This window comes from Fusarium poae, chromosome 1 (genome assembly GCF_019609905.1).
Source record: "Fusarium poae strain DAOMC 252244 chromosome 1, whole genome shotgun sequence".
In the NCBI taxonomy this organism is placed as follows: Eukaryota; Fungi; Ascomycota; class Sordariomycetes; order Hypocreales; family Nectriaceae; genus Fusarium; species Fusarium poae.
In genome coordinates this window covers 5,643,738-5,669,891 of record NC_058399.1, presented here as the reverse complement: position 1 = coordinate 5,669,891, position 26,154 = coordinate 5,643,738, and the positions used below count along the sequence as shown (strand labels likewise).

Here is a 26,154-nt window from a genome sequence, read left to right as displayed (position 1 = left end):
GCGTCAGAAGGCTTCACATTGCAGCACGAGAATCGCCAAACTTGGTCCGTCACAATGTTCCACATCAAACGTGACCACTAGACGAATGCCATCTGAACAAGGTGGTGTAACCCGATGCCCTGGGTTGGGGGATATATAACATGCTCACCTCCCGAGTTACACCGTTGTTCCCTACTACTCTCTGTTTTATTGACTGAAAGGATAAACCACTCTGCAAGTCAAGATGCCTATTGGCAATATTTACGTGATCGCCGCTACTTCGGTAGTAGGCGGTGCACTCTTTGGCTTCGACATCTCCTCCATCTCTGCCCAGCTGGGTGAGAACTCTTATAAATGTTACTTCAATCAAGGTCCCAAAGGCCCACCATTCAACGATGACCTGGATTGCAGTGGCCCAACATCGCTGAACCAGGGTGGCATCACGGCTAGTATGGCTGCTGGTTCGTGGCTTGGAGCTCTATGTTCTGGTATTCTCAGCGATCGTCTTGGAAGAAAATATTCCATCATGGTTGGTTGTATTATCTGGTAAGTCAGACTCACATACTGTAAGCAACATGCGCTAACAATTCACAGGTCAATTGGCTCAATTATTTCCTGCGCGTCGCAAAACATTGGCATGCTAGTCGTTGGCCGTATCATCAACGGTTTCGCCGTCGGTATCGAATCCGCCCAAGTCCCCGTTTACATCGCAGAGATCTCACCTCCTTCCAAGCGCGGTCGCTTCATCGGCATGCAGCAATGGGCCATCACCTGGGGCATCCTGATCATGTACTACATCTCCTACGGCAGCGCCAACATTGGTGGCCGCACCTCAGCCGACTACTCTACCGCTGCATTCCGTGTTCCCTGGGGTCTACAAATGGTGCCTGGCATCTTCCTCTTCTTCATGATGATGCTTCTTCCCGAGTCGCCGAGATGGCTGGCCCGGAAGGATCGCTGGGATGAGTGCCATGCTGTACTCACGCTTGTGCATGGACACGGAGATCCGGATCATCCATTTGTAGCTCTTGAGTTGCAGGATATCAAGGATATGTGTGCCTTTGAGGCCTCTATTGCCGATGTTACGTATCTTGATCTCTTTAAGCCTAGCATGCTTAACCGGACTATCATTGGAGTCTTTACTCAGATCTGGTCTCAGCTTACTGGCATGAACGTCATGAGTAAGTTCTATCCACACCAAAAAAAGAGTGTCGAATACTAATGAAACGCAGTGTACTACATCTCTTACGTATTCTCCATGGCGGGCTACAAAGGCAACGCCAACCTTCTCGCCTCTTCTATCCAATATATCATCAACGTTCTCATGACGATTCCTGCTCTTCTCTGGATGGACAAATGGGGACGTCGCCCAACCTTCCTCATTGGCGCTGCACTCATGTGCACATGGATGTTCGCCAACGCAGGCATCCTGGCTGCTCATGGCACCGTCATTCCTAAAGACGAGCGCGACTCACCTCAAGTATCCATGAGCGTCGGAGGAGGTCCTGCAAAGGGTCTCATCGCCTGCACATACCTCTTTGTGGCTTCTTACGCTCCAACCTGGGGCCCTGCCTCCTGGACATACCCTCCCGAGCTGTTCCCTCTCCGTCTTCGAGGAAAGGGTGTCGCATTTGCCACCTCATCCAACTGGGCTTTCAACACTGCTCTGGGTCTGTTTACACCCGTGGCTTTTGAGAACATTACGTGGAAGAGCTATATCATCTTTGGTGTTTTCAACGTTGCCATGTTTGTTCATGTCTTCTTCATGTTCCCCGAGACGGCTGGGAAGACATTGGAGGAGACTGCTCATATATTTGAGGATCCCAACGGTATCAAGTTTATTGGTACCCCGGCTTGGAAGACTCGTGTTGCCACCCATGCTACGACCAAGGCTGAGAAAGGCGATGTTGAGGCTAAACTGAGCCACGCCACTCATGAGGAAGTACCTAAACATTCTCCATCGCCAGTTGAAAAGTAGATAATTAAGCAAATTCTGAAAGGACAGAAATGTTTGTTCTTTACTCTGTGGAAAGGTTCGTTTCTGGGTAGAGAGAACATCGAGGCTCAAGATCAGCAGAACGCAGTTCATATGCAGTACGTGCTTTTTTCATTTTTTTTCAGGACAAATACTACTCTTCATATTATTTATGCATCAAATATCTACTCGGTTGTGCGGCTTGTGACCGGCCTTTTCCCTTATTCTCGGTCCCTGGACACGTATTCGTCTGTCACAGCTCGTCATGACTATTTGCTTCCACCAGTACATCGCTGCAGAACTTCTGTAGCGCCCCAGGACGCTCTATAAGAGGGAGAAACTTCCACTGATACATAAGCCTGATCCCCTCATTCGACAACAAATTATGCACCATGTATTTCATAGCCATCTCCGTCAACTTGTCAATAACAGAGTCCGGCTCTTTTAATAGCGCGGTCTCATTAGCCGCGTTGATAAGGACATCCACCACCTCTTGATCAGACATGGCTTTGTTCCGAAGTATATTTTTGGCCTCTTTCCAATCCACACGTGTATTCTCGAGAGCTTCTTTTGCCTCCTTCCAATTTTTCCCATCGGGGGATAAGGACTCGACGAGTGGATGAAAAGGTTTTTGATACGGGTCAAGGCCAAGGACATCAAAAAGGGAGACTTTGTCTGGGTCTTTTGATAAGGCATCGCTGTTTTGATGGTTGTTTCGCACTTGGTCTTGTACGAAGCAGATAGCTTTGGCGTAGGAATACTCTTCGGGTAATTCCAGGCCTGTAGAAGAGGCAGCTGCTAAGACCATTGACGAATGTTGCGTATGTTTGATGGCTCCCCAGCCCACAAGCAATAGAATAAACCGAGTAGTCCACATTACTGGTATACGAGGGTTAACAAATTGAGAAATGCTGTTGAATGATATTTTACAAAAGTGTAGAGCTATAAAGAATTTCGATTGTAAGCTCATATAATGATGGGGAGCTTATAGGTAACTATGCGTTAGCGTAGGATCTGGGACGATGATGAGGCTGAGCCATTCTGGGCTGAGTATGCATAATCCTACGAGTTTTTTATTAGAAGAGAAGGAATCTTACATTATGGGGGCGAAATGAAGGCTATTCGAATCTTCTTCTTTGCGTGCTGTTAATAAGCTCGAATGGCTAATCGTCGCAAGTTGTCTCACAATGGTTTCCATCTTGATTATTCATAGCTGTTCGGTTGGTCTATCTCTGTCAACTTCAATCCCACAAGCGCAAATGGCATGAGGCAAAAAGAAGAAGAAGGAAAAAACAGATGACTGCAAAACACCAAAAATGAAAGGATACATACAACAGCGGGGATTCGCTGGTCGTCACCGACCCAACTACTAATCCGCCGGTTAGTGGCTTGACTATGGGAGAGCGGACGGGATCCCGTATTTTCCACTACCTTTGGTCGTATGTGATAGATTAAAGGTAATTTTTGGTATATGAAGGGCACATTAGCAACGGCATAAGGGAACAGCTTCTCATACCGCGACACTACGGAACAATTTCAGTCCAGAAGAGACCACACTATGGCGGTGAAACAAAGATGGGGAGATAGTCGCTTAACCGGAAACACTTTCTTTGTTACCGGTTTAGAACATCAATTGCTATCTCTGACAGGTCACACGACAACTCAGGCGAGATCAGCATGGGAAAGCCAGCGCGGATGTCTGTATCTTTTGAGTTCACCCCAAACGAGTCAAGCTTAGATGTCCACATTGTCGAGAAGGGCATGTGTCCGCGAAGTAGCCAATTGGAGCTAACCGACAATCAATCAACCATGTACGAATAGTTGGCATTTAAGATGACCATGTCAGTTATACTATGTTTCTTGTAATCGATTGATTTAGTCGAAATACTGTTATCCTATACATCTTAATTTTATTCAACATGTCAAACACTGTTGTCGTTATTGGGTGAGTAGATAACGGTCTAGAAATGATTTGGGCAAGACAACTAACGTGCAATAGCGCCGGTGTGATTGGACTTACATCAGCCTTGCTGCTGGCCAAAGAAGGAAACGATGTCACCGTCGTAGGCAAGCACATGCCGGGTGACTACGATGCAGAGTACGCTTCTCCATGGGCTGGAGCCAATGTAATTCCGTAAGTAGACTTCTTGACTTCATTTTCAGACCTCTTACACGTCAATCAAAGACTAGCACCCAAAGAGGCCAGTCGATGGGAGCGAAGAACATGGATCGCTCTTAAGAAGCTCGTTGAGGAAACTCCTGAGGCAGGTATTCACTTCCAGAGTAAGTATATTTCCCGACGCCGTGACTTTCAAAATCAAGAGCTTATCATGACCAGCAACTCACGTCCTTCGTCGAGACGTTGACATGAAGTCGGCCAAGTCCGGCTTCTCAGCACACTTTTACGCCGATAACCCTTGGTTCAAAGATATGTTCAACAACTTCAGGGACAACACACCCGCCGAACTTGCCGCCGGCTACGACTCTGGTTTCCAATACCAAGGAATCTGTATCAACACAGCTATCTACCTCCCTTGGTTGCTGGGCCAATGTCTCAAGCATGGAGTCGTAGTCAAGCGAGGTATTCTTACCCACATTAACGAGGCCAAGTTTCTCAGCCACACTGGCAAGAAGGCAAATATCATCGTTAACGCGACTGGCCTCGGTTCATTAAAACTCGGAGGCGTGGAGGATACAACTGTTTCTCCCGCCAGAGGCCAAGTTGTCGTCGTGCGAAACGAGACACCCAAGAACATACCGCTCTTCATGTGCTCAAGCGCTCTAGATGAAAGTGGCGAGGAGATCTATGCTATGCAAAGAGCTGCGGGTGGAGGTACCATTATCGGCGGTACTTATCAAATCAACAACTGGGACACCCAACCTTGTCCAAACACAGCGAACCGTATCATGCAGCGAGTCGTGGACTTGATGCCCGAGATTGCTGGTGGAAAGGGTATCACTGGTTTGAGCATTATAAGACATGGCGTTGGTTTCCGTCCGTACAGAAAGGGAGGAATGAGGCTGGAGGAGGAGAAGTTGGACAATGAGACCTGGGTCATCCACAACTATGGACACTCAGGATGGGGATACATGGGATCTTATGGATGCGCTGAGGGTGTGGTTGAGTTGGTTGACAAGGTGACTGGAAGTGGAAGTCGACCGAAATTGTAGGCTGCAGCATTGTTAGATTTGTTTCTCCCAGCCTAGCATATTCTTTAAATTATCAGACATTATCTATACTAATGGCGCTGGCCTTTGATTGCGGCTTTGATATAGACGTTGAACGCAAGACCTTTCAGTCTGGTCTTACGACGTAGCACGAAATTGTGAACACTTCAAGATTCACATATTTCTCATATTGTTCGTTGTTCCTAGAATCAAACGTAGAGACTGAAATACGCTGTTCTTTGAAGTGAATGTTGATAATCAAACAAAGTTCCATTCTTATGAACAATTCCGGTGTGTTATTCATTTCTATTAATCTTCCTAAAGCAGGAAACCTGTTGGGAAAGGATCCTCAGGGTCAAGATGCACATTCTTCTCGCCTGTAATCCAAGCCCGCCCCTTGATTTTTGGCAGCACAGCATCAAGCTCACCAACCTTGGTCGTCCCCCTAATCTTTCCAACAAACTCGGTGTTTATTATACTTTTAAATGTAACCTCTTCACCCTCTTTGATAAGCCCCCGTGCGTGAAGAATGGCCAAACGTGACGAACTTCCTGTCCCACAGGGACTTCGATCTAGTCGTCCAGGTGTCACAACAACAGTGTGCTTGACAACCTTGCCGTTGGGGCCATCTTCCAGAGGCTCTGTGATGATGGTGTTGTTGATGCCGCAAATGGCTGGATTCTCTGGGTGTGTCGGCATACAGTTCGCCAAGACGGCCTCTTTTATCCTCTTGCCAAAATCAACGAGACGGTCGGCGTTAATGGTCTCGACTCTGATGCCAAGTGCTTCAGACTTGACCAGCACATACCACTGACCTCCGTAGGCGATATCGACAGAGATTGTGCCCACGCCAGGGACGTCGATTTCTTTATCTAGAGCGTAGACGAAAGCAGGAACATTATCGAAAGAGACTGATCTGCACTTTCCGTCTTGACAGTCGGCAGTAGCCACTACCAGGCCAGCGGCAGTATCTAATCGTACTGTTGTGACGGGCTCGACCATGGGTACGATACCTGTCTCGAGAAGAACAGTGGTCGTGCACACGCAGTTGGAGCCAGACATGGGAACCCAATCTCCAGGAGCCATAATCAGAAATCCAGCGTCAGCGTCAGGTCGACAAGGTGGGACAACCAAGTTCACGCTCATCTCCAGCCGACCACGAGGCTCCTGGAGGAGAAGTTTCCGTAAGTCGTCCTTTTCTGCCATGTAGTGGACAAGCTTATCGTGCATGGTCTTGGCTGGCACATCGATAACACCACCAATAACGACATCGCCGACCTCGCCTTCAGCGTGGCAGGTGACAATTGAGATGACTCGTTTTGATCGCATAGTGATTTATTGTGAGTAGGTGATTGATTTGTTGGGAAGAAGCAAGGTCAATTAGAAGATTGTGACGGGTTGTATATGGGGGAGAGGTTCTTTGGTTCATATTATTATCATTTCGGTATCAATAAGCTTATTAGTTAGACTATCGCAATTGCTTGTCTTGTTCTGATCTGGCGTGTTAGGTGGGATAGCGGAAAACTTCCCGATATAGAATGAGGCTAGAGAACCCGACCCCAGAATCAACCCTTTTGGTACAGATTATTTACTAATAGCTCTTAATTGGTTTTTAGTTGTCTTAAACTCATGAATATAATGAGCGTCGGTAGATCTAGAACGCGTCGCAATCGAGTCAAGACACTCGTAACTGGTAGAGAATGGAAGAGACTAACACGATCTCTCAGTACAACCGACTGTAGGTTAACCCAGACTCACCCGAAATACATACGGCCAAGAACAGAACGAAACATATTGAGACAAAGCAAAGAGTACATTCAAATACGCGTATCAAAACGCAAAACACGCGGAAAGGGAACCCCTAGATCTATATTTAATTCATAAAAGATACAGGGAATATTCCGAGTTCTTATGTCTCTGCCAAGAGTAAATTGTTATTCCCATCTCCGCTCAAACCTACAGCGCGATAGTTGAAATGCAAGATAAAGCTATCTTTACATTTGAATAAACTAAGAATCTCACGAGTTGATGTTACATTCACTCTTATTCTCCATGTTATATAGTGTTGATCAATCGAAAGCTGAGCGTTTAAACACAGCTGCCCAAGATTGCTTAGCACTATTGACCGTAGTTGAAACACGGAAACCTCCAAATACAGCTACGCTCCATGTTTCAAAACTTATCCGTAGTCGCAGGGTTAATGCTTTCAGTCGAACCATAATTGACCAATAGTGCTTAACTTTCGCGAGGCTCCCTGTTACAGATCTATCCTACGACGAATTATTCCGCTAATAATAAGACAGCCTCAACCTCGTTTATCCATATGCGGCCCAGTTCAGCTCGAAACAACGACGGAGATTACATTTTGAAGAAAAGGGCGATGTTCTTTACTTGATGGACTTGGCATTCGACGTGTTGGTGTATTAAAACACCATGATTTCGTCGTGATCTATGCTTTTCTCTCTTCCTTAGCTCTCCAGTTCATTCTCAGATAACATTCGTTTTTCTTTCGCTATTCTTTTCATCCGTTGACATTGACTGTCATTAAATTTGACTACAATTTTACTTTTACTTTTAACAACACTGTCTATATCAATTCTACTTCATCCACCATGTCTTCGTCCGTCCTCTTCGCTGCCGGCCTCCTAGTGGGTGCCGCCCAGGCCTACACCCAAGTCAACGCTGCTTCTCCCTTTATGCTCAAGAACATCGATCCTATCGTGTTCCCCGGCGAGCATGGCAAGTCCCATTTGCACTCCTTCTTCGGCTCCGATGCCGTCACCGTCAACACCAAGACCAGCGCTGAGCTCCAGGCGGGTTGCACAAACGCCGAGAACCCCAACGATTTGTCCGTCTATTGGATTCCTACACCATTGTACACCACCGATGGAACCAACTACGAGCCTATCCCTGTCATGCGCTTCAGTGCGTACTACAACCTTGGCGAGACACCTGCCGAGGTCGCTATCCCTCAGAACCTGAAGATGGTGGCTGGTGATGCCACGGCCAAGACCCAGGCTGATATGCCTCCCGATGCCAAGGCTGAGTGGACTTGTGAGAGCCAGGCTGTCCCTATTGGTGCCAATGGCTTTCCCACTGGTACTTGCGACACACACCTTCAGCAGCTGCTCTACTTCCCTCAGTGTGTCAACGAAGAAACTCTCGAGACCGCATACAAGTCACGCGACTACGGCACCGCGAACTGGTGTCCCGAGGGCAGCAAGTCCATGCCCCAGCTACGCTTCAGCATCCGCTACGACCTTCGCAAGGTCCTTCCCAACGGCTGGCAAGGCGAAGCACCCTTCAAGCTCGCCTGTGGTGATGCCTGGTGCTCTCACGGCGATTTCATCAACGGATGGACCGAGGAGGCTGCCACCAACATGATTGCTACCACTGCTGAGAAGCAACACTTTGCTGCTGTCACTGGTGCTCTCGGCGCTCCTGATGCTGGCCCCCAATGCGAGGCTCGGGATGCTGACCCTGCCAATGGCACCAGCGATTACAATGAGAGCGTTGCTGTCATGAGCAAGCGTGATGTCACTGCTTGGGGATGGAAGAGCAAGTCTCGCTTCGTCCGCTCGGCTTAAATTGAGATTGACCTAGGAGTGAGAGATCAGTGGATGACGTAGATACGTACCCATGGAATAAATCTGAGATTTGTTCGAATATTTTACATGTTTAATGATTTGTGACGTTTGAAGATGGAGTCTCCTGAACACAATTGATGGGTTCTGTATTAACCGAGAAGAGATCATCTTGACCATAACCCCGGCCAAAGACAAAGGGGCACAGTATAAACAGTCATCATTGTTCGTCTGTGGCGAGATAGTCGAGGCGCATTAATAATGTGGCGCTTTGTCAAAAGGTTAAACTTGCCCAATGTCTCACTTTAAGGAAGAGACATGCTCAATCTTTATTTCCAGAGAACGACGCAAGCGGCGCAGGATCATGAAAAGGAAGAAATCCTTCTGGATTGGTGGGTCAGTAGCGAAAAGACCCCCATTATTTTAAAATTAAACTAAACTAAAAGCTTACAGTGTTGACAGGCCCGTTCCCTGTTTTGGCTGGCATTCATGTGACAGGCAGAGTATATTTCCGGGTCCTTTCTCGGGTCTGAAACAGGAGTTGAAACCGGGCAGCCAAGTCGAAGAGTTTTGTTTATCTGAGAACTTGGTGACGACATTTACAAGTCCATGTGTAGAGTAGAGACGTGCCATGTTCAGCCTCATGTCTGGCCAAAGAGACAAAAATTGAAAAGATTTGCATGTTGGATGCATTACCATACAGCATGCGAAATTAGGACGACCATAAACAGCGGCACGAAGGATTCTGTCAGGCGCTGTCATGTCCTCTTTGGGTTATCACCTTGAAAGGTTTACCAATTAGGTTCTTATATCATACAATCTCTATTGTCAAGTTATCTTCTATTGCAGGCGTGTTCATATCTTGTATTTAATTTGAAGCTCTCCTCATACAAAACAAGAACGAAATTGATGTGAGATACGAATATCGTTCCCATGTTTCGTCCCCTGGGAATAAGCGAATTGTTGGCAAAAGCTTGAATTTTTATTATGGATCGAATCTGATTTGGGGATTACCTCCTGCTGATCTACATACGGTACTCGTCATCCTTTTTTTGTCTCCACAAAGTGGCTTTATTCACAATCCTTTGTCCAAGGTGAACAACGAATGGCGTCTAGATTAGAGCGTCTAGATTGATAGCAAACCACCAACTCAAAAACAAAGTTTGGTTTAAACAGACTCTTCCATATCTAAAGCTTTACACTCCCGGATCGTCATAAACTATAGGGCTGGCTAGTGAAAACGGCCCATTCGCTTCTGTAACGCCGGCATCTTGGCTACCGGTACAAGGGTTGTTTCGCCAAGTCCATGAGCCGCGTAACGACACAATGAACCACAGCCAACAACCAACAACGCACTGCCCACTAGAATAACTGTTCACAATCCTTCAACCCGGATTCATGGATCAGATCATATCACAATCATCCATTGGGGGAACAAAAGGACCCTGTACGTGCTTCCTTCAGGGGGTTCTGTTGGATCGTCAGCAAGAACCACTTTATTTTGCAGACAAAGATATCTTAAAACTCTATCATCCCACTCTTTGAAAGTCCCTAATATACTGTGATACTGTGTTTGTCATTCTTTGTTTTCTTTCACTCTTTCTCTTACGTCTATTATGGCTGTCGCCACAACTCTATCATCGCGTCCTGCGCTGAGGATAGGAACTTGTATTGCCGTTGGTCTTTTCTTCCTCGTCACTCTTTGCACATTCTTTTCCGACTCTGTTACATCACCTGTTCAGTTTGCGCACCAAAAGGCCCAACAGTACTATGGCTCGTCGCAACCGACGTAAGCATCCCCCGGTCCTCAGACACAACTCTTTGTTAATAGACCCTCCAGTGTAACTTCCTTTGTATCAACACCCACACCCCAAAACACAATCACTCCAGAACCTACACCCGAGGCTACTCGAAACTGCGTAGATCCATACCGACGTCCCGGGTACCTTTACATCCCCACAGACAAGAAGGAATACAGGGATACACAATGGATTCCTTTCACCGAAGACTTTCTCAACTCTGAACCACCAGAGTACGCTGCGTACCCACCCACACACGAGCTTGTTTTCAACGATACCGCTGTTGAGCCCGACTTTCTTAATGCAGATGGGAACCCCCAGCAATGGATGCATATGGCTGTTGTTGAGAGTCGTCGTCGACACAAAGAAGTTAACATTCCGCCTTTAAACGCAACGGCCGACGACTTTGTCGACATGAAAGAATCCAATGGCCTGGGTTGGCTCTGGGGCCGTCGTGTAGTCATGTTTGGAGACTCGGTCGATCGTTACATGACACAATTCTTCTGCGAAGAGTTCGGTGGCAAGATCAACCTCCCTATCCAGGACGTTACAGCTCGCCAGGCTAAAGGCTTGTGTGAGGTCCCCGCTTTCAACCTCACTCTAATCTACTACCACTCCGCCGGTTCCTTCACATATAGACCAGACTGGTGGTGGATTGAAAACATGAAAGATGTCGCCTGGGAGGAACGCTGGGATAAGTTCTGGAAACCCCACGAGACACCCATTAACGGCCCTGCTGGTCGTCCCGATTTGATTCTCTGGCAGAACGGATTATGGGATCAGAAGGCGTTCTGGCTTAGCGGCAAGGCTATGCACAACGAGGGCGAGAAGCCGATGACCTTGAACCATAGAAAGATGGTATGGGAAGAAGTCCGGTTCGTAACAGCGCGAATCAAGAAGATTGCGCAACGTCTCAATGATGAATTCGGAGAGGATGTTCCTATCATGTTTCGAGCCTTGACAGTTCATAAAGAAAGTGGCATGGAGGATGCCATCATGATGGAGATGGACCGTTTAGGAAGGGCAGTCGCTGAACAAGCTGGACACGAGATGTTTGAGTGGTCCAAACTGATACATCTTCTTGGGAGTTTATACCAAGATGGATTACATCCTGGAAAGGGACCAGCGAGTTGGTTGTGGGGTAATATGATGCTCGAGTCTCTTGCGAGGTCTGCAGGCTCAAAGGTTGGAGGAGAAGCGAGAGCACCATACTTTGATGGATGGGGTGCGTGTCATAAAGAATTATCAGGGTGGGGAGGACGATGATAAAATGATATCCTATAAATAATACCTTTAGAGGCAAGGCTAGCCATAATTTCATAAACCTGTTCATTATCTTGCTCGGCCACTGATACGCAGCTTCTTCGTCTTTGAGCTGAATGAACGGACAGCCATTAGCGCTGCAATCCTCTCTTTCACCAATTAAGACGACATCTTTGTCTTGAAATAAACTCACCGAGTTATATTGGTTCTGTTCTCGAGACAAACAACCGATTCGGTCTAGTCCCTCCATAAATAGATCAAAACACAACCGCACTGATACGGTTTTTACCGAAGAAGGTCTTTGGTTTTGAGACTGTTCTCGACATCCTTTGTGGAAGAATCTTTCAAGAAGAAGTAGAATCAGTAGGATTGTTCACGATCTCTTGATATAAGTAGTGCTTGCTAACCATTGAAAACAATCAACAACAACAACAACTGACAATCGCAACCACAAGCAACACGAACTATCGACAAGAACTAAAATATCCTAACAACCATTCAACCACTCAACACCGCAAAAATGTCTAACCATCACCAAGACAAGAACACTTCTACTCGACCTCGACAAGAAGGGAGGCTGGCTCTTCTCCCCTCCGAGGTTATTCTCAACATCCTAAGTGTGACTGAGATGACAGAAAAGATGCCACCGCAGTCCCCGGTGAACCCATGGCCTCCTCTTGATCCATACATCTTAAGCCGTCGGCCACCCAAAGTTCCAGAGCCAATTACCGAGTACACGACCATTCTCTCAGCCCTAGACATGAGAAACCTTGCCTTGACCTCGTCTAGCTTATTCTACCCTGTACGCTCCTCGTTCTATCGGGCGGATAGCTGCCACGCCTTTCGCTCCGCTCTTAAGCACGCTGATATCGATGCAATAAAGCGGTGTGCTGAGTTCGGAGCAGCACCAGACTTGCACTGGCATTTGGAAGACGTGTGCTACTGCAAAGGCAATCATCGGCATCTATTTCACCGACCCATTGATGTTTTCTTATTATCGGTCAAGCATGGCTCAGTTCCTATCAGTAAGGCCATTGAGGTTCTTCAGTGGCTCCTAGACAATGGTTACGACGCCTATGAACAAAGTACGCAAGTCAAGGACTTCCCCGATTGGTCAATGGAACCACGGTTGGGGGAAGAGAAGAAAGCGGAAGAGAATGCTCTGCTGGCGACGGCGCGGACCATGCCAGAGATTTTGCTCCATACTCTCGCCGAGGATACTGGAGACAGGGACCGCATTGAAGGGATTTGTCAGATGATTTACATGCTTCTCGACCATGGATATCTCATCCCTTACAACGTCAACGTCTTCCAGAACTATCGGAGTTTACCACCAGGTGCTATCCATACACCAATGAACGCGGCCATCATGTGTCAATGCCCACCCCATTTTCTCAGAGCTCTGCTCGAACTCTACAAACGCCACGGTGTGGACTGCCAACTAGAAGCGAATGATTGCCCCGAAAGCATGAACAGCTGGGTAGGCTGGTCGCTGATGGATAGCCGGAACTCAAACTTGCTAGCCCAAAAGTGGATGCACCGGCCCGTCTTGGATACGTTGGCTTGGAACCTTTATACTGCTTTACTGGATCCGGCAGAGCCCTGGAAAGAGGCGTACAACGGCGAATTAGCTGACATCTTTGAAGAAAAGATAGAGCTTATGGAGAAGTACAACTTCATCGACAACAAAGAGACCAACGCGTTGCGAGGTATGCTTGAAGCTCTGCAGTGTATCGCCACCATGGCAGAGGAGCTTGGGGGGTTGGACAGGGCTCGTGACGGAAAGAAGTGCTGGCAATTGATCTGCGATCCTCTCCGCGTTGTCTTCAAAGACCTTGGAACCCAATACTTCTATCCGCGGCGAGTCCATCGCTTTGAGTTCAACGATAATTGGCACCCGTGGGTCCAATTCTATGAGGAGGAGGATCTCCAGCAGATGTATCTCTCTAAGGAGTACCGTTACCCGTGGATCAGAGAGGGCGACTTAACAATAAACAAGGATGGAAAAGTGGTAGATCGCCACTTTAGAACAATGGACAGTGGGTTATGCTGGAATCACAGGAAGGGACGACTCTCCTGGATGAAGTATGACTACGATGGGTTTCTTGAGAGGCTCTCACAGGAGTGGGATCAGTCTAGGGAACGATGACAGCTAACGGCGATTAAAGCAAGGACAACTACGAAAGTACAGTCGATGTTTGCCTTGCCGGGTTCGAGAGAGAATCAGCTGGACCTGGAGGATTTTGACGAATTCGACGATGACTCGTATTATGAAGGATATTTGACGGATACGGATGAGAGCGACGGAGACTATTTGTTGTAGAATGATACCTACAATTCAGTACTTTCCCGGCGGAGGTTGAGAGGAAGTGATATTGGGCGATTGATTCGGAGGGCTGGTAAGTTGAAAAGTGTGCTTTTTCTTTCTTTGATGCGTTTTTGATCGTATCTATGTGTAGCAATTTACCTTGTTTAAGTCAAACGGAATTTTACCTACCTACCAGAAGTGAGTGAGTGAGTGATATAATCTTTGCCAACAGTAAGTAGTCTAGAGCATAAAGGCTGCCAGATATTTGCATCCACCATGTTGTAAAAGCTACTGTCATTCTCGCCTTTGATGCAATTAAGTAGGTGTGACCAGTAGTACATGGCATATTTATCCATCACTCACGCTTAGTGGTGTCTCGTGGCTTGAGCCTCATCGCAACTCATGTACTTTGCCTTTACCGTTACTCCTTGATCGAAATCAAATTGAATATCTCGAATACTATTTCCTTTCGGTACTTGCTGATGTCTTCCCCATCAAACATTTGAGGCTGTGTTTACGATGCAAGGGTCTGATAGGTGGGCGTTTCAACCCACCATGAACCAGCCTGGCCAAGCCCCAATCAATTGCGCTACAGTGATCCTCATAACTCTTACTCAGAGATCATCATTGTCTCCCATTCTCATTCCGATTCCTCAACGAATCTCGGCACTATTTGGCCATGGAGGTCCCCGATAGACATCATTATCAAATCGCTTTGGTCGCCCCTCTGAGACAAGACTACGAGACAGCTGCCATCTTGTTACAGGATAAACACTACGAATACGCACTCAAAACCTCTGGAGCGCTATGTACTCTTGGCAAGATTGGTCCTCATCACTTCGTCTTGGCTGGTGGTTGCGGTCATAATTCAGACACTGCGCTCTTCGTACACAACACAGTCAGTGATCTCGTCACAGAATTTCCCTCCATCCGGATCGGCTTCTTGATTGGAGTAGACGCAATAGCGCCCGCAGATGGAATTGCTAAAGCAGGAGACATTGTCGTTGGAACACCCCAGGGTATTGAACCAGGTCTAGTTCAATTCGATGCTCGTCAGACAAATCTTCTCAATCGCCTTTCTGTCACTCATCAGATGAGTCGTCCACCATATGCTATCCAGTCCGTTATCGATAGCTTGAGGTCTGCGCCAGGTCGTCTGGAGTGCCAAGAAGAATTGTTCAACAAATCCATGATTATTTGCAGCACTGCGAACGAACAAGAAAACCTGGCCTGGAGCAAGTCTCTCAGGGTTCTACATGGTAAAATTGCGTCCTCACAAGATCATCTGTCCGAAAATGATCTCGTCAAGACAGGACGCGACAGCAAAGTTCTCTGTTTCGAACGTGCAGCGGCGAAACTGAAGCCTCAGCTCCCTTTCCTAACCATTTGTGATGTAACAAGAACAACCAACACGCTCGAAAACACCTTAAGGGAGCAAAGATCAGGAATGTCGGCAGTTATTTACGCCATGTTTATCGCCAGCAAGTTAGATTCCAATCAGCTCCAAAAACAGCATCGCTTCACAGATATATTCTCTTACGAGCCATTTGGACTTGAACGCCCAGGCTTCCGTCTGATCCAACTTGAGAGAGGCGTTCAGTCTCCACTAAGATGCAATCTTTTCCAGGCTTACCTTGACGAAGAGGAAAGTATAGTTCCTTATGAAGCACTCTCATATGTCTGGGGCACACAAAGCACGCCCAGCGAAATTACGGTCGACGGTAAAACAATGTCCATCACGACAAGCCTGTACGAGGCTTTGCATCATTTGAGGCAGGAAGACCAGGATCGGATACTCTGGGTGGATGCTTTATGTATCGATCAAAGTAACATCAAGGAGCGCAGTCATCAAGTCAACCACATGGGTGAAATCTACCGAAAAGCCGACAATGTCATCGTCTGGCTTGGCTATCTTAGCGGTGATGCTGCGTTGTTCAAGGCGGTAATTGATCAGTTTGCGAAACAGCTTCCTTCCGAGGCATTCCGGAGATGGCCTCGCGATGATCCACGGTGGACAGAGACATGGAATCAAGTCGAAAGCAGTTCTGGCCTCACTGACAACAAAAGGCTCATCAATGGGTTAAACACATTTATGGAAAATCCCTGGTTCATGAGGGTATGGGTTTTGTAGGAGGTTTCCAATGCAAAGAGAGCCGTCATCGAAAGCAATCTGGGCAAGATATAAGCAAGGCTATTTGCCCTTTTACCTCACATCATCGGCTCACCCGTTAGCGAACAATGTCGAGCTGTCTTGGACATCATGCCTGGGCCTTCAAAAGACACATCCTGGTGGGCACAGGATCGGAACATTTGCACCTTGTTGTGCAAGTTCAAAGGAAGCGAAGCTTCAGATCCTCGTGATAGGGTTTACGCATTGATGGGAATGGCATCAGATATGAACAGCAACGCGATTGAAGCTGACTACACAAAGGAAGAGGAGATGATCGTTCGGGACTTGTGCCAGTACATTTATGGTGATCGGAGCCCCATCCGTGGTTTCTCTATAACCTCGATACGAGAGTTTCAGTCCCAGCTTTCTTCCATATCGACACGGCTTCTCATTAACATGCTTGAAACAAAGCCCACACAACAGTCTTTGCTGCTTTTTCTAGGCCGACAGGGTATATTGAAAGATATCGGCGACATTGCGCTACGAAAACTGCTAGATCGTGGAAGTCATCTCGTAAACTTGTACCTCAGCAAGTGCGAAACCCCCTTCATGATTACTCTCCAGGTTGCTGAGAGAAGTCTTGCGGACTTTCCTAATCTATTCAATTATTTCTTGGAGAGGCAACAGATACCCCCGAATGTGTTACGGGGCATTGCTTCCTGGATGATCGCTGTGAACTATCATGGTCTGGAATCATTTCTTAGACGGTTGAAATTGGAAATGGATCCTGGACCGGAACTTATCATGAACTTGATGACATATGGCCCAAGTGAGCCTGTAAAGCTTCTCGAATTAATTTTTGAGGCTTTTCGAAAACCCATTGAACTGGATGCGGTTACCTTTATGCAAGCTATTGATGAGAATGAGGCGGCACTCAAGCTTCTCCTCCAACACTGTCAGCATCCTATCATGATACCAGACAAGGTTTTGGTCAAGGCTATCTCGTCTGGCATTCAAAAACTACGGATCATTCTTGAGACACCTAAGCGTACCATTTGTATAGAAGAGGATGCTTTTGACGCTGCAGTAGCACAGGGTTCGACAACACTTCAACTTCTTTTTGACCATTGCGATGGCGGTGTATTGATTAGTGACCAGCTGCTGCGTTCGGCAATCCAGGCGGGTCCAAAGACCCTGGAAAGAGTCCTACAGATGTCCTCCGGAATTCAGGTTGGAATAGATGGAAGCATTTTCATAGCAGCAGCCGCGCAAGGACCAAAAACAGTGCAGCTTCTCTTTAATCATTGTCACCACCCTATGTATACGGCCAGAAAGGCCATATACACCGCTATTTCATACGCTCCTCGCACTCTGGAGACTATGCTAGAGTTTTGTCCTTTCAAAGTCGAGTTGAGGAAGGACCTCTTTGTACGCGCCGTGGCGAAAGGTCCGGTAACACTAAAACTTCTTTTTCACCACTGCATCAGGCCTATCAACGTAACGAACAAGATGCTTGAAGTGGCTATCCGGGGAGGCATATACTGGAGGTGATCTTTGAGAATTGGGCATCGGATATCGAAATTACAGAGCTTGTTACTAAGCAAGCCGCTGTCGCTGGCATACAAGCCCTAACATACTTGATCAAAAACTCCAAAAGCAAACTTCAGATCACGGACAACATACTTGAACACTCAAGAGCTTGCGGTTCCAGTTACCAAATGTTGCTCAGGCTTCAAAGATCAGAAGTCGATGTCACTGAAGAAGAAGCAATCAGAGCAATGGAAAGCGACTTTGAAACTTTTTGGGAATTGTTCAACCGAACAGGCACCAATTTCAGATTAACAGAGAAAATTTGCAAGGTAGCCCGGAAGTATGATGAAATGTTTCGTGTTTTGAAAGATAAAAGGCCAAGTGAGCTATTCATGTTCAAACGAGAAGTGTTCTTTCAAGGATCGGTTACTCTTGAAGATGATGCTGATCGTATACTGACACAAAGGGGGTTCAAGGGTTGGGAAAACATATCAGTACTCAGCGAGATGCAATGGCCATAGAGCGTCTGTGTGATCAGAGGGCACATGGAGTATTTTCTTACAAGTCGGTGATGTTCTGCCCTACTGTGCCGACTTCAAAGGATGGGATCTGACTTTGAAGGTCTCTACTACTGCCATTGATCTTTTTCCCAAACTCATCTTCCAATCGTATCAACATGCAATGCAGACTTACACATGCTCGGCAAGGCTTCTGGCTCAACGTCTTACACTGCCGCCGTCCAGGCCTTGAACGCCGGTAAGAGTCTTGCCGCGGTCCTTAGCCATTCTTGAGCAGGGGAGAGGAGTTCCTTCTCGGTTAATGGAGGATATGGGGATTGGTCGCGGGAGCTTACAGACTCAGCACCCACATTACACAGAGGAACTGACGTTTATGTCGACTCTCTTCTTTTTAGGTTCTTATAACCGTCAAAAGCTTAGGTAACCTCTTTACTGTCGCAGCTGACAGGGGGATGTACCAAGTAATTAAAGACGGGCAAGAAGAAACTTTGTCAAATTCCTCGGCGGCATAACGCCATGCTTTCGAACAAGATTCAACAAAGTTAACTCTATATCAGAACAAAAGCTCTTCTTCTTAATACAAAGACTTGGATCTGAACAATTTGAACTGCTGGGCTGAACAAAACCTCACAACAGGGCATGTTTTGAACAGAGTGGTCAGAACATGTCAAGACATTAACAGCAAGCCATGGACTATAAATATTGCTGCCCTCTTAGTCGATCCTAAAAACAATCTACAGTCTACAATCTAGTCTTCCGACTACACCAAAGATCTATTACTCCAAAATGGAATCTTTCCCACAATTCACCATGGCTCCCTCCAACTCTACCCCCAATCTCCATACCATGCCCCCGGAGATCCTTCTTGACATCATGAGCTTCGCCGACACATTCAAGTCCAAGGCACTTCTCGCTCGTACATGTAGCCGCTTGTACAAGACCCTCATCGACGAGGTCTACAAACAAGCCTCTACGTCCAAGGTCCTCGTCGGTGACGTTATCTACGAAGCCTGCCGCGACGGCAACGTCCTCACACTGGAACGATTCTTCATCAACGACAGTATGATATGTCGTTACGATAGGTCTCTGTATACTGCTATCTATTACTACCAAGTCGACGTTGTGCGGTGGCTACTCGAGCACGGCACAGATCCGAACTTTGCAGTCAACCAAGAAGTGCTTACTCTTTCCGACTTACCTCTGCACCTAGCTGTTATTTCGGTGTTGGAGCCTGGTATTCCTCAATGGCGCATTCCCATGAAGTGGCGTAAGCAGGGATTCGTGATGCCGCCAAAGGACTACTGGCGAGACGCAGGAAGGGCTATCATCAAACTGCTTCGTGATGCGGGTGCTGATGAGAGCGATGTTCTCACGCAGATAGATAGAGACCATTTGGATTCGATACAAGCTAACCGGTATTGTTGTCGGAACCATCCGGTTTCTGGGAGTGTCCCTCGGCAGTAGTTTATGTCTTTCAGCGCTGAAATTCTAGTTTATTATGCGATAGTCATAATACCATTCATTCACTCTTAAGTCTTTCTCCCATTTTTAAATTGATAGATTACCACTGTTTTATGCACTGTGACATGTTTTACAGCCTGTGTGTTTTAGTTACTGTAGTCGTGTACCTTTGGCGCCATCTCGAGACTGCATCAACAGCCCAGAGTCATCTTTTGAGCCCCTTACCATTTACGAACGTGTCTTTTCTTCTGTACAAGGTCTTTGAGCATAGATTTTAATGGTTTTACGTTGTTCTTGGCTATCGTTCATATTAACTGCGGGCTTGTCCCGGTGATCAAGAGTGCATCCTCATCCGCTTACTTGCGCTCTGTGCCCATTCTCCGGTACAAATACTCTTGCACGCAGAACAAAACATCGTCCCGTAGCTCTAGTCGATCATCCAGACTGTCTATACACTTGTTCAGATGAACAAGACTCTGTATTCTAGATCTATCATGTTCCCCTATCATATATAAGGTCCCAAAACCCCCTTAGAGATCATCGGCCTCTCTATCAAAGACTCTACGAAGCAGTTCACATAACGTACCATATCTGAATCTGATATCACTGTTGCCAGACTCAATCTATTCGCCAAATCCCGTTTGCTATTGCATAATAGTATACGCACTAACGTCGACTAGCCAATCGTTTCGTCGGTATACTACTGACTGCATCAACGCCCTGCCACTGCCAGACACTCGCATTCACTCGCGGCCTATCCACCGTCTGTTTACCAACTGCTCTGATAGAGGCTCCTTTTCTCTATCCCTCCCTCCTCCTACCTTTTTTCTTCTTCAAGGACTCTCCCACTCACAGATATCCTCTTCGTTCTGTTGTTGATCACATCTATCGACAGTAGCACCATCATCAACCGTACCCTTATTCGCACCTTTACTACTATCCATCCCTCCTCCTACCTTTTTTCTTCCTCAGGGACTTTTCCTACTCACAGATATCCTCTTCGTTCTGTTGTTGATCATATCTATCGACAGTAGCACCGCCATTAACCATACCCCCATTCGCACCTTTACTACTATCCATCCCTCCTCCTACCTTTTTTCTTCCTCAGGGACTTTTCCTACCAAGCAACAGATATCCTCTTCGTTGTGTTATTTATCACATCTATCAACAGAAGCACATCGTTAACCATACCCTTATTCGCACCTTTACTACTATCCATCCCTCCACCTACCTCTTTTTCTTCTTCAAGGACTTTCCTACCATCAAATATCCTCTTCGTTCTATTGTTGATCACATCCATCAACAGAAACACCAGCATTAACCGTACCCTCTCCCCTATCCGCACCTCTACTACTAAAGACAAAATGTCGACTACTACACCCACAACCTTCCCGCTCGCCAAGCTTCCGCTTGAGCTCGTTGTGAAGATTTTGCATACCATGCCTTTCCGAAGCGCTGGCCGTCTTGTTCGTTCGAACAAGACGATGTACGCTCTGCTCATCAAAGAGCTGTACAAAAGCACGAAGATTCGGGGGTGGTTCCCCCTAGGTTTTGCATGTGCCACGAACAACGTACGCACCCTATCCCTGTGCCTCGATGCCGGGGCCCCTCCCGACTTTCACATTCCCAAAGATCTTGGATACCACAGGTGGTCCGATGCATCTTATTATGCAGTGGGGGGCTGCCGTGCTCTCCGGGAGACCCTGTTCAGGATGCGGTCAGAAACGGCCGTGTTCCTTCTGGAGCACGGTGCAAATCCAGACACTACGCCAGATGAGGCCCGATATTCGGATCGGTCTCCTCTTGAGTATGCATACCAGCGCGGCAGCCACAACAATACCGATGTCGTCCATGCCCGTGACATTTGCTTGGCCCTTGTCGACGCGGGGTGTGATTTCAGCACTCTGAGCGTGAAGAAGAGAGTCGAAATCTTCAAAATGCGACTTGACAAGACTTACTTCCCTGCTGCGTGGTCTTAAGTCACGACATGTGAGTTTCTTCCGATGGCAGATGCCATGTACGTCCATTGTCTAACAGCTGGTAGGAAGACAGTAGGACATGAATGGATGGTTTCTTATCTTGTCTCAATATCCGAAATCACAGCAGCGGCGTTGGGAAGCATGATTTGGCGAGCATATTGCTTTTTTCGATACGACCATGTTGAAGAATACTACAACTTTTGGGTTGAGTTTTCTGGAGGACTGGTCATCACACATCAAGGAGTTAACGGTTGTTTGAGTTGGACCTGTTGGCAAGTACTTGAAAGGCCACAGGAATTAGGAATTAAAGGGTCACAAAACTACAGGGGATAGATACCCATTGATTGGTAAAAGTAGACAGAATTCTATTGCTTTTTTTGCTGTCTCAAATAAAGGAAATCGCACTCGCTCTGATATGCTAGTCTAGTCTAAGAATCGTAAGGATGAAAAAGTATTATCAACGCATTTAATGTAAACCGCTCTCTCCCGTTCTGGCCATGTGTTGCTGGCACTTGATCATAATGTCAAGCTGGTCGCTCACGTCTTGGAGACGACCAAGAACCTTTCTGTTTCCATCGGTGAAGTTGAGGATGGAGTAAGGAACGCCAGTGTCGGCACAGAACTCGCGGATCATAACCTGTGCCTTGCGGAGGTTGTGGCGAGGCACACGGGGGAAAAGATGGTGAACGGCCTGGAACTGAAGACCGCCGTGAACAAAATCCATCCACGCGGGGCAGTCGACATCCATAGTGGTTCGGAGCTGTCGCTGAGCAAAGGATTCCGTCTCGCCGAGGTCAACAGTGGACATTCCCCAGTGAGAAAGGGTGATCTGGACGTGAAGAGGCATGGTGATGATGTGAGAAACGAGGACGAAGATGACACGAGTAGTCCAGTCGGGGAGACCGCGCCAGAGGAGACAGTAGCCGAAGAGGAACCAGTAGCAAACCATGAAGGTGATCTCAGTAGGTCGAATCCACCAGGCGCGGCTCTTTCCAAGCTGAGAGGACTTCTTGGACAAAACATGGAGCCACGAAAGGAGGTAAAGGTTGAAGCGCGCAATGCCCATGACAGGGTAGTAGGTGTATTTCTGGAAGGGAACAAGGAAATCGGCGGCGGCGTCCCAGACAAAAGTGAAGTCGTAGTAGCTCGAGTGGAGAGACTTGAAGAAAGAGGGGCATGTGGCGAAAAGAGGGACGTTCTGAATATCGGGATCGTGTTCCTGGCCAAGTTAGTACGGGATTGACGACTGGATGGAAGCGAGTATCTTACAGGTGCGTTTGTGACCAGGTGGTGAACGTTGTGGCTGCTCTTCCACCAACCGATGGAAAGACCACAGCAGAAATCGGCAATAAACATGCCAATCAGGGTATCAGTAACAAAGTTGGATGTGATGGCAAGATGACCAGCATCGTGCGCTGAAAACATGATTTGATGCTGGAGATAAGTTAGCTTCGTTTCTTGCGAATAACAGACAAATCACATACCCAGAACAATCCCAGGAAGACGGCGGAAGTGATGTACCACTGGTTGTAGAACAAAGTGCCAAAGAGAGCGAACAAGGTGGTGTAGCGAGCCAACTCCTTTCCATACTCAACATAAGGACACTGGTACAAGCCCTCGTCTCGGATCCTGTCATGAAGAAGTTGGTACTTGTGCCTAATGTCGGTTTGCACCTTGACATCCTCTGGCGCAGGGTAGGTTTCCAAGTCAGTCTGGATCTCGCGTGCAACACCAGCGTTTGCGACCTTGAGGATGGCAGATCGCTTGCCGTTGGGTTCGCTCTTGATGGTGCCAGATCGTTGTCTCAAGCCCTCAGACTTGAAGATCTCGTCTCCTCCAACGGCAATGACATCGTCGGTGGCGGAAGAAGCTGAACTGGCTGTATCGTCGAGAATACTGCTGTTGGCAAGACTCTCTTCTGTGTCTGAAGCAGCCGAATCGGACAACTCGACCTCATCGGGGGCGTCTTTGCGAAAGATGCCGCCTCTAATTGGTGGTGTGCGGTTCGTCCAAGGGCCTTGCTTCCGGCCGATCCGATAGGCCTTCATTGTTCGTAGTGTCGATTCGGAGTGGTAACTAATGGAGAAAATGTTATTAATAATCTGATCTGATGTGACTTGATTTTCGGATATAATGGAGGGTAGTTTATGTCGTTTTGGCTTCGATCAGCCCCGCGCTTGCAATGCATGTGCATTTCGGGTCGTCTCGCTTCAGCCAATAGGGTGTTGTAAATGTGCATCATGGTGTTTTTCTCTTTTTGGTGTAGTGTCGTTGATGTGTATAACCTCAACCTCAACCACAACGACATTTTTCCTCTTTTCTTTATTTTTTAGGTGTAAAACTTACGCTTTCATTTCGTCCGTCGCATCACGACCAACCATGTGCAACACGGCCAATCGACCACCAGGATGTCTCTCCATCCAACCATCAAGCTTGAGGATCGCATCTTCGTATACAACAATTGTTTGGCCGTCGGCGATCATTCGCTCAACCGCCGCTGCGGTCAAGATGGTATCGCGACTCATTATGAATTTTCGGAATCGGTTCGCAGTGTGTATGTGATTGTGTTTGTAGGTATGCTGGAAAGGATTGTCGCTCGAGAGAAGAAGCTTCAGGTGCTGAAGTGGTGCAGGAAGGTTTGGGTGATTACAAGGGAAGGAGGGGAATCACTGCAGGCCCGATAAATAAATATGAGAAAGAGCGAAAAGTGAAAAAACAGAAAGCTAAAAAGGGCAGCGATAGAGTAAACAACCGAGGCAGCACAAGAGATAAATACTCTCTGATTCAATCAGGGGCACAGCGAGCTACCTCTGCTATGGGTGTACGAAAATGATATCCATAATTACTTTTACTCTATTCTAGGTATTCTCGCCTCTTACCTCTTACTCAAGCTACGCCCCCAGATGCAGATTAGATGGTTCGCTCGTTTCTGTACAACCACATGAGCCAACGAATGGGCGCAGAATCCGTCGAGCATTACCGTTTTGTGATCCATGACAAGCAAGCTATACTAACTAGTCCCTCAACCCGGGGCACGTCAAACGATTAGCTCTTTCCAAGGTTAGCTTTAGATGGAACCCTGCGTACGAACGGGCCAAGGCCCCTCAAAGGATCATCTATAGTGCTGTATCTGACTACTAATGTATCTGTAGGGGGTTTAGTAGTAGTCTAGTGTCCTCGTTAGGTCGAGAAAGCTGCGCAACATACGTCAAATCTGTTGGTACGAGACGCAAAAAGAGGGAAAGGGGAAGGCAATAAAAACAAGAAAGTGAGAGAGAGAGTGAGATGAGCATCGTCCTTGACCCTTGTTAACGCTAACCAACGGATGGACTGTAGCCAAGATTCTTTGTTGAACGGACCACATATTAAACTGGTCCTATCCCATAGGACCTGCGGAGAGTCGCCTCTATAAGTGGGGATGGACTTGAACGCTTGAAACAAGAGAATCTGGGTCTGATCTAGACCTTCTTTTCCAAGCTTAGTCTACCTTGGTAGGCAAATGTGACAGTGGCAGGCAGAGCGAGAGAGAGAGAGTGACAGTTGCTCGGTCCCGACAACCAAAAAACTTTCAATGGTTCTAGAAGAGTAGTTTAATGCAACCCATGACTCTGTTGAGTTTTACAGTCTGTTACAGTCTGTTCCTGTACCTGAGTATACCTATACCTGAGTGTAACTGCTGTGTTTGAGATGTGGAACCATGACATCCCATATAGATGTGTCCTCCTCCATCTTGTTCAGTACATACGCGTACGTACCACTCACTGTCAGAGTATCTGTACGATGACCAGGATAAAAGACTCAACGCGTAATCGGATAGTCATGCCCTCTCAGGTTTAGTTGGTTCTTGTTGATACGAAAAATCCCCCCCTTCCCCCTTCTCCTCAGCCCCCTTGAACCGTCTTTCCAGAGGAGGTGACCCCCTAGAAAAGAACCCCTGTGGGCCGAGCAGGCGCAGCAGGGGGGGCGTTGCAAAGGACCCACAAGACCCTGAAATTCAGGCCTGGGGTTTTAAGTTAGCATCCGCCCGCGGGCTGCGAGTGCGAACATAGCAAAGCGCCCGCTGTATTTTAGCCAGTCACAAACAAGTTCCGGCGGGTTCCCGGTCGCCAAAGTACGCGTAATTTTGAACAATCTCTTCTCTCTTTTCGGTCTTTTCGTTTACCGGATCTCGTACATGGAAAATAGAACAAAGTTAAAAAAGGGGTTATTATCACAAGTGTTTATTCCAGAATAAACAAATAGAATAGTCGCCAATTGACGAGATTACGCCTCAACTAAAATAAAACATGTGCATGTCACCGCATCAAATATGCACGTGGGCAACTAAAGTCAACCGTCGACTCGGCAAGAACAAACAAGACTCCATCCAATAAAAGGGGCGCCTAACGTTATCCAAGATTGGCACTATTTTACTTAGTAGATAAAAAGACGTGGGAACATGCCATGAATCGAACCACTCATTCTTTCTCTCTCCTCGCTC

At 47.2% G+C, this 26,154-nt stretch overlaps 11 protein-coding genes across 11 annotated transcripts; 8 read left to right on the top strand and 3 right to left on the bottom strand.

Annotated features, from left to right (window-relative positions):
• Positions 1-223: 223 nt before the first annotated feature.
• FPOAC1_001846 (uncharacterized protein) lies at positions 224-1,957 on the top strand (the record flags this gene model as incomplete). Its single annotated transcript, XM_044846434.1, has 3 exons — positions 224-525; positions 574-1,160; positions 1,212-1,957. The coding sequence occupies 3 exons, from the start codon at positions 224-226 to the stop codon at positions 1,955-1,957; spliced, it is 1,635 nt and encodes a 544-aa protein (XP_044712350.1).
• Positions 1,958-2,207: 250 nt separating this feature from the next.
• On the bottom strand, positions 2,208-2,762 carry FPOAC1_001845 (uncharacterized protein; the record flags this gene model as incomplete). Its single annotated transcript, XM_044846433.1, has 1 exon — positions 2,208-2,762. One exon carries the CDS (start codon positions 2,760-2,762, stop codon positions 2,208-2,210), a length of 555 nt encoding a protein of 184 aa, XP_044712349.1.
• A 1,111-nt stretch (positions 2,763-3,873) lies between these two features.
• Positions 3,874-5,125, top strand: FPOAC1_001844 (uncharacterized protein; the record flags this gene model as incomplete). Its single annotated transcript, XM_044846432.1, has 4 exons — positions 3,874-3,899; positions 3,954-4,088; positions 4,140-4,237; positions 4,293-5,125. The coding sequence occupies 4 exons, from the start codon at positions 3,874-3,876 to the stop codon at positions 5,123-5,125; spliced, it is 1,092 nt and encodes a 363-aa protein (XP_044712348.1).
• A 315-nt stretch (positions 5,126-5,440) lies between these two features.
• On the bottom strand, positions 5,441-6,451 carry FPOAC1_001843 (uncharacterized protein; the record flags this gene model as incomplete). Its single annotated transcript, XM_044846431.1, has 1 exon — positions 5,441-6,451. The coding sequence occupies one exon, from the start codon at positions 6,449-6,451 to the stop codon at positions 5,441-5,443; it is 1,011 nt and encodes a 336-aa protein (XP_044712347.1).
• A 1,283-nt stretch (positions 6,452-7,734) lies between these two features.
• FPOAC1_001842 (uncharacterized protein) lies at positions 7,735-8,709 on the top strand (the record flags this gene model as incomplete). Its single annotated transcript, XM_044846430.1, has 1 exon — positions 7,735-8,709. One exon carries the CDS (start codon positions 7,735-7,737, stop codon positions 8,707-8,709), a length of 975 nt encoding a protein of 324 aa, XP_044712346.1.
• Positions 8,710-10,322: 1,613 nt separating this feature from the next.
• On the top strand, positions 10,323-11,771 carry FPOAC1_001841 (uncharacterized protein; the record flags this gene model as incomplete). The annotated part of the gene is made up of 2 exons (XM_044846429.1): positions 10,323-10,495; positions 10,547-11,771. The coding sequence occupies 2 exons, from the start codon at positions 10,323-10,325 to the stop codon at positions 11,769-11,771; spliced, it is 1,398 nt and encodes a 465-aa protein (XP_044712345.1).
• Positions 11,772-12,288: 517 nt separating this feature from the next.
• FPOAC1_001840 (uncharacterized protein) lies at positions 12,289-13,917 on the top strand (the record flags this gene model as incomplete). Its single annotated transcript, XM_044846428.1, has 1 exon — positions 12,289-13,917. One exon carries the CDS (start codon positions 12,289-12,291, stop codon positions 13,915-13,917), a length of 1,629 nt encoding a protein of 542 aa, XP_044712344.1.
• Positions 13,918-14,755: 838 nt separating this feature from the next.
• FPOAC1_001839 (uncharacterized protein) lies at positions 14,756-16,207 on the top strand (the record flags this gene model as incomplete). Its single annotated transcript, XM_044846427.1, has 1 exon — positions 14,756-16,207. One exon carries the CDS (start codon positions 14,756-14,758, stop codon positions 16,205-16,207), a length of 1,452 nt encoding a protein of 483 aa, XP_044712343.1.
• A 129-nt stretch (positions 16,208-16,336) lies between these two features.
• Positions 16,337-17,737, top strand: FPOAC1_001838 (uncharacterized protein; the record flags this gene model as incomplete). Its single annotated transcript, XM_044846426.1, has 1 exon — positions 16,337-17,737. One exon carries the CDS (start codon positions 16,337-16,339, stop codon positions 17,735-17,737), a length of 1,401 nt encoding a protein of 466 aa, XP_044712342.1.
• Positions 17,738-19,044: 1,307 nt separating this feature from the next.
• Positions 19,045-21,674, top strand: FPOAC1_001837 (uncharacterized protein; the record flags this gene model as incomplete). Its single annotated transcript, XM_044846425.1, has 2 exons — positions 19,045-19,649; positions 21,002-21,674. 2 exons carry the CDS (start codon positions 19,045-19,047, stop codon positions 21,672-21,674), a joined length of 1,278 nt encoding a protein of 425 aa, XP_044712341.1.
• A 466-nt stretch (positions 21,675-22,140) lies between these two features.
• On the bottom strand, positions 22,141-24,199 carry FPOAC1_001836 (uncharacterized protein; the record flags this gene model as incomplete). The annotated part of the gene is made up of 4 exons (XM_044846424.1): positions 22,141-22,893; positions 22,944-23,108; positions 23,159-23,750; positions 24,021-24,199. 4 exons carry the CDS (start codon positions 24,197-24,199, stop codon positions 22,141-22,143), a joined length of 1,689 nt encoding a protein of 562 aa, XP_044712340.1.
• Between the last annotated feature and the right edge of the window lie 1,955 nt (positions 24,200-26,154).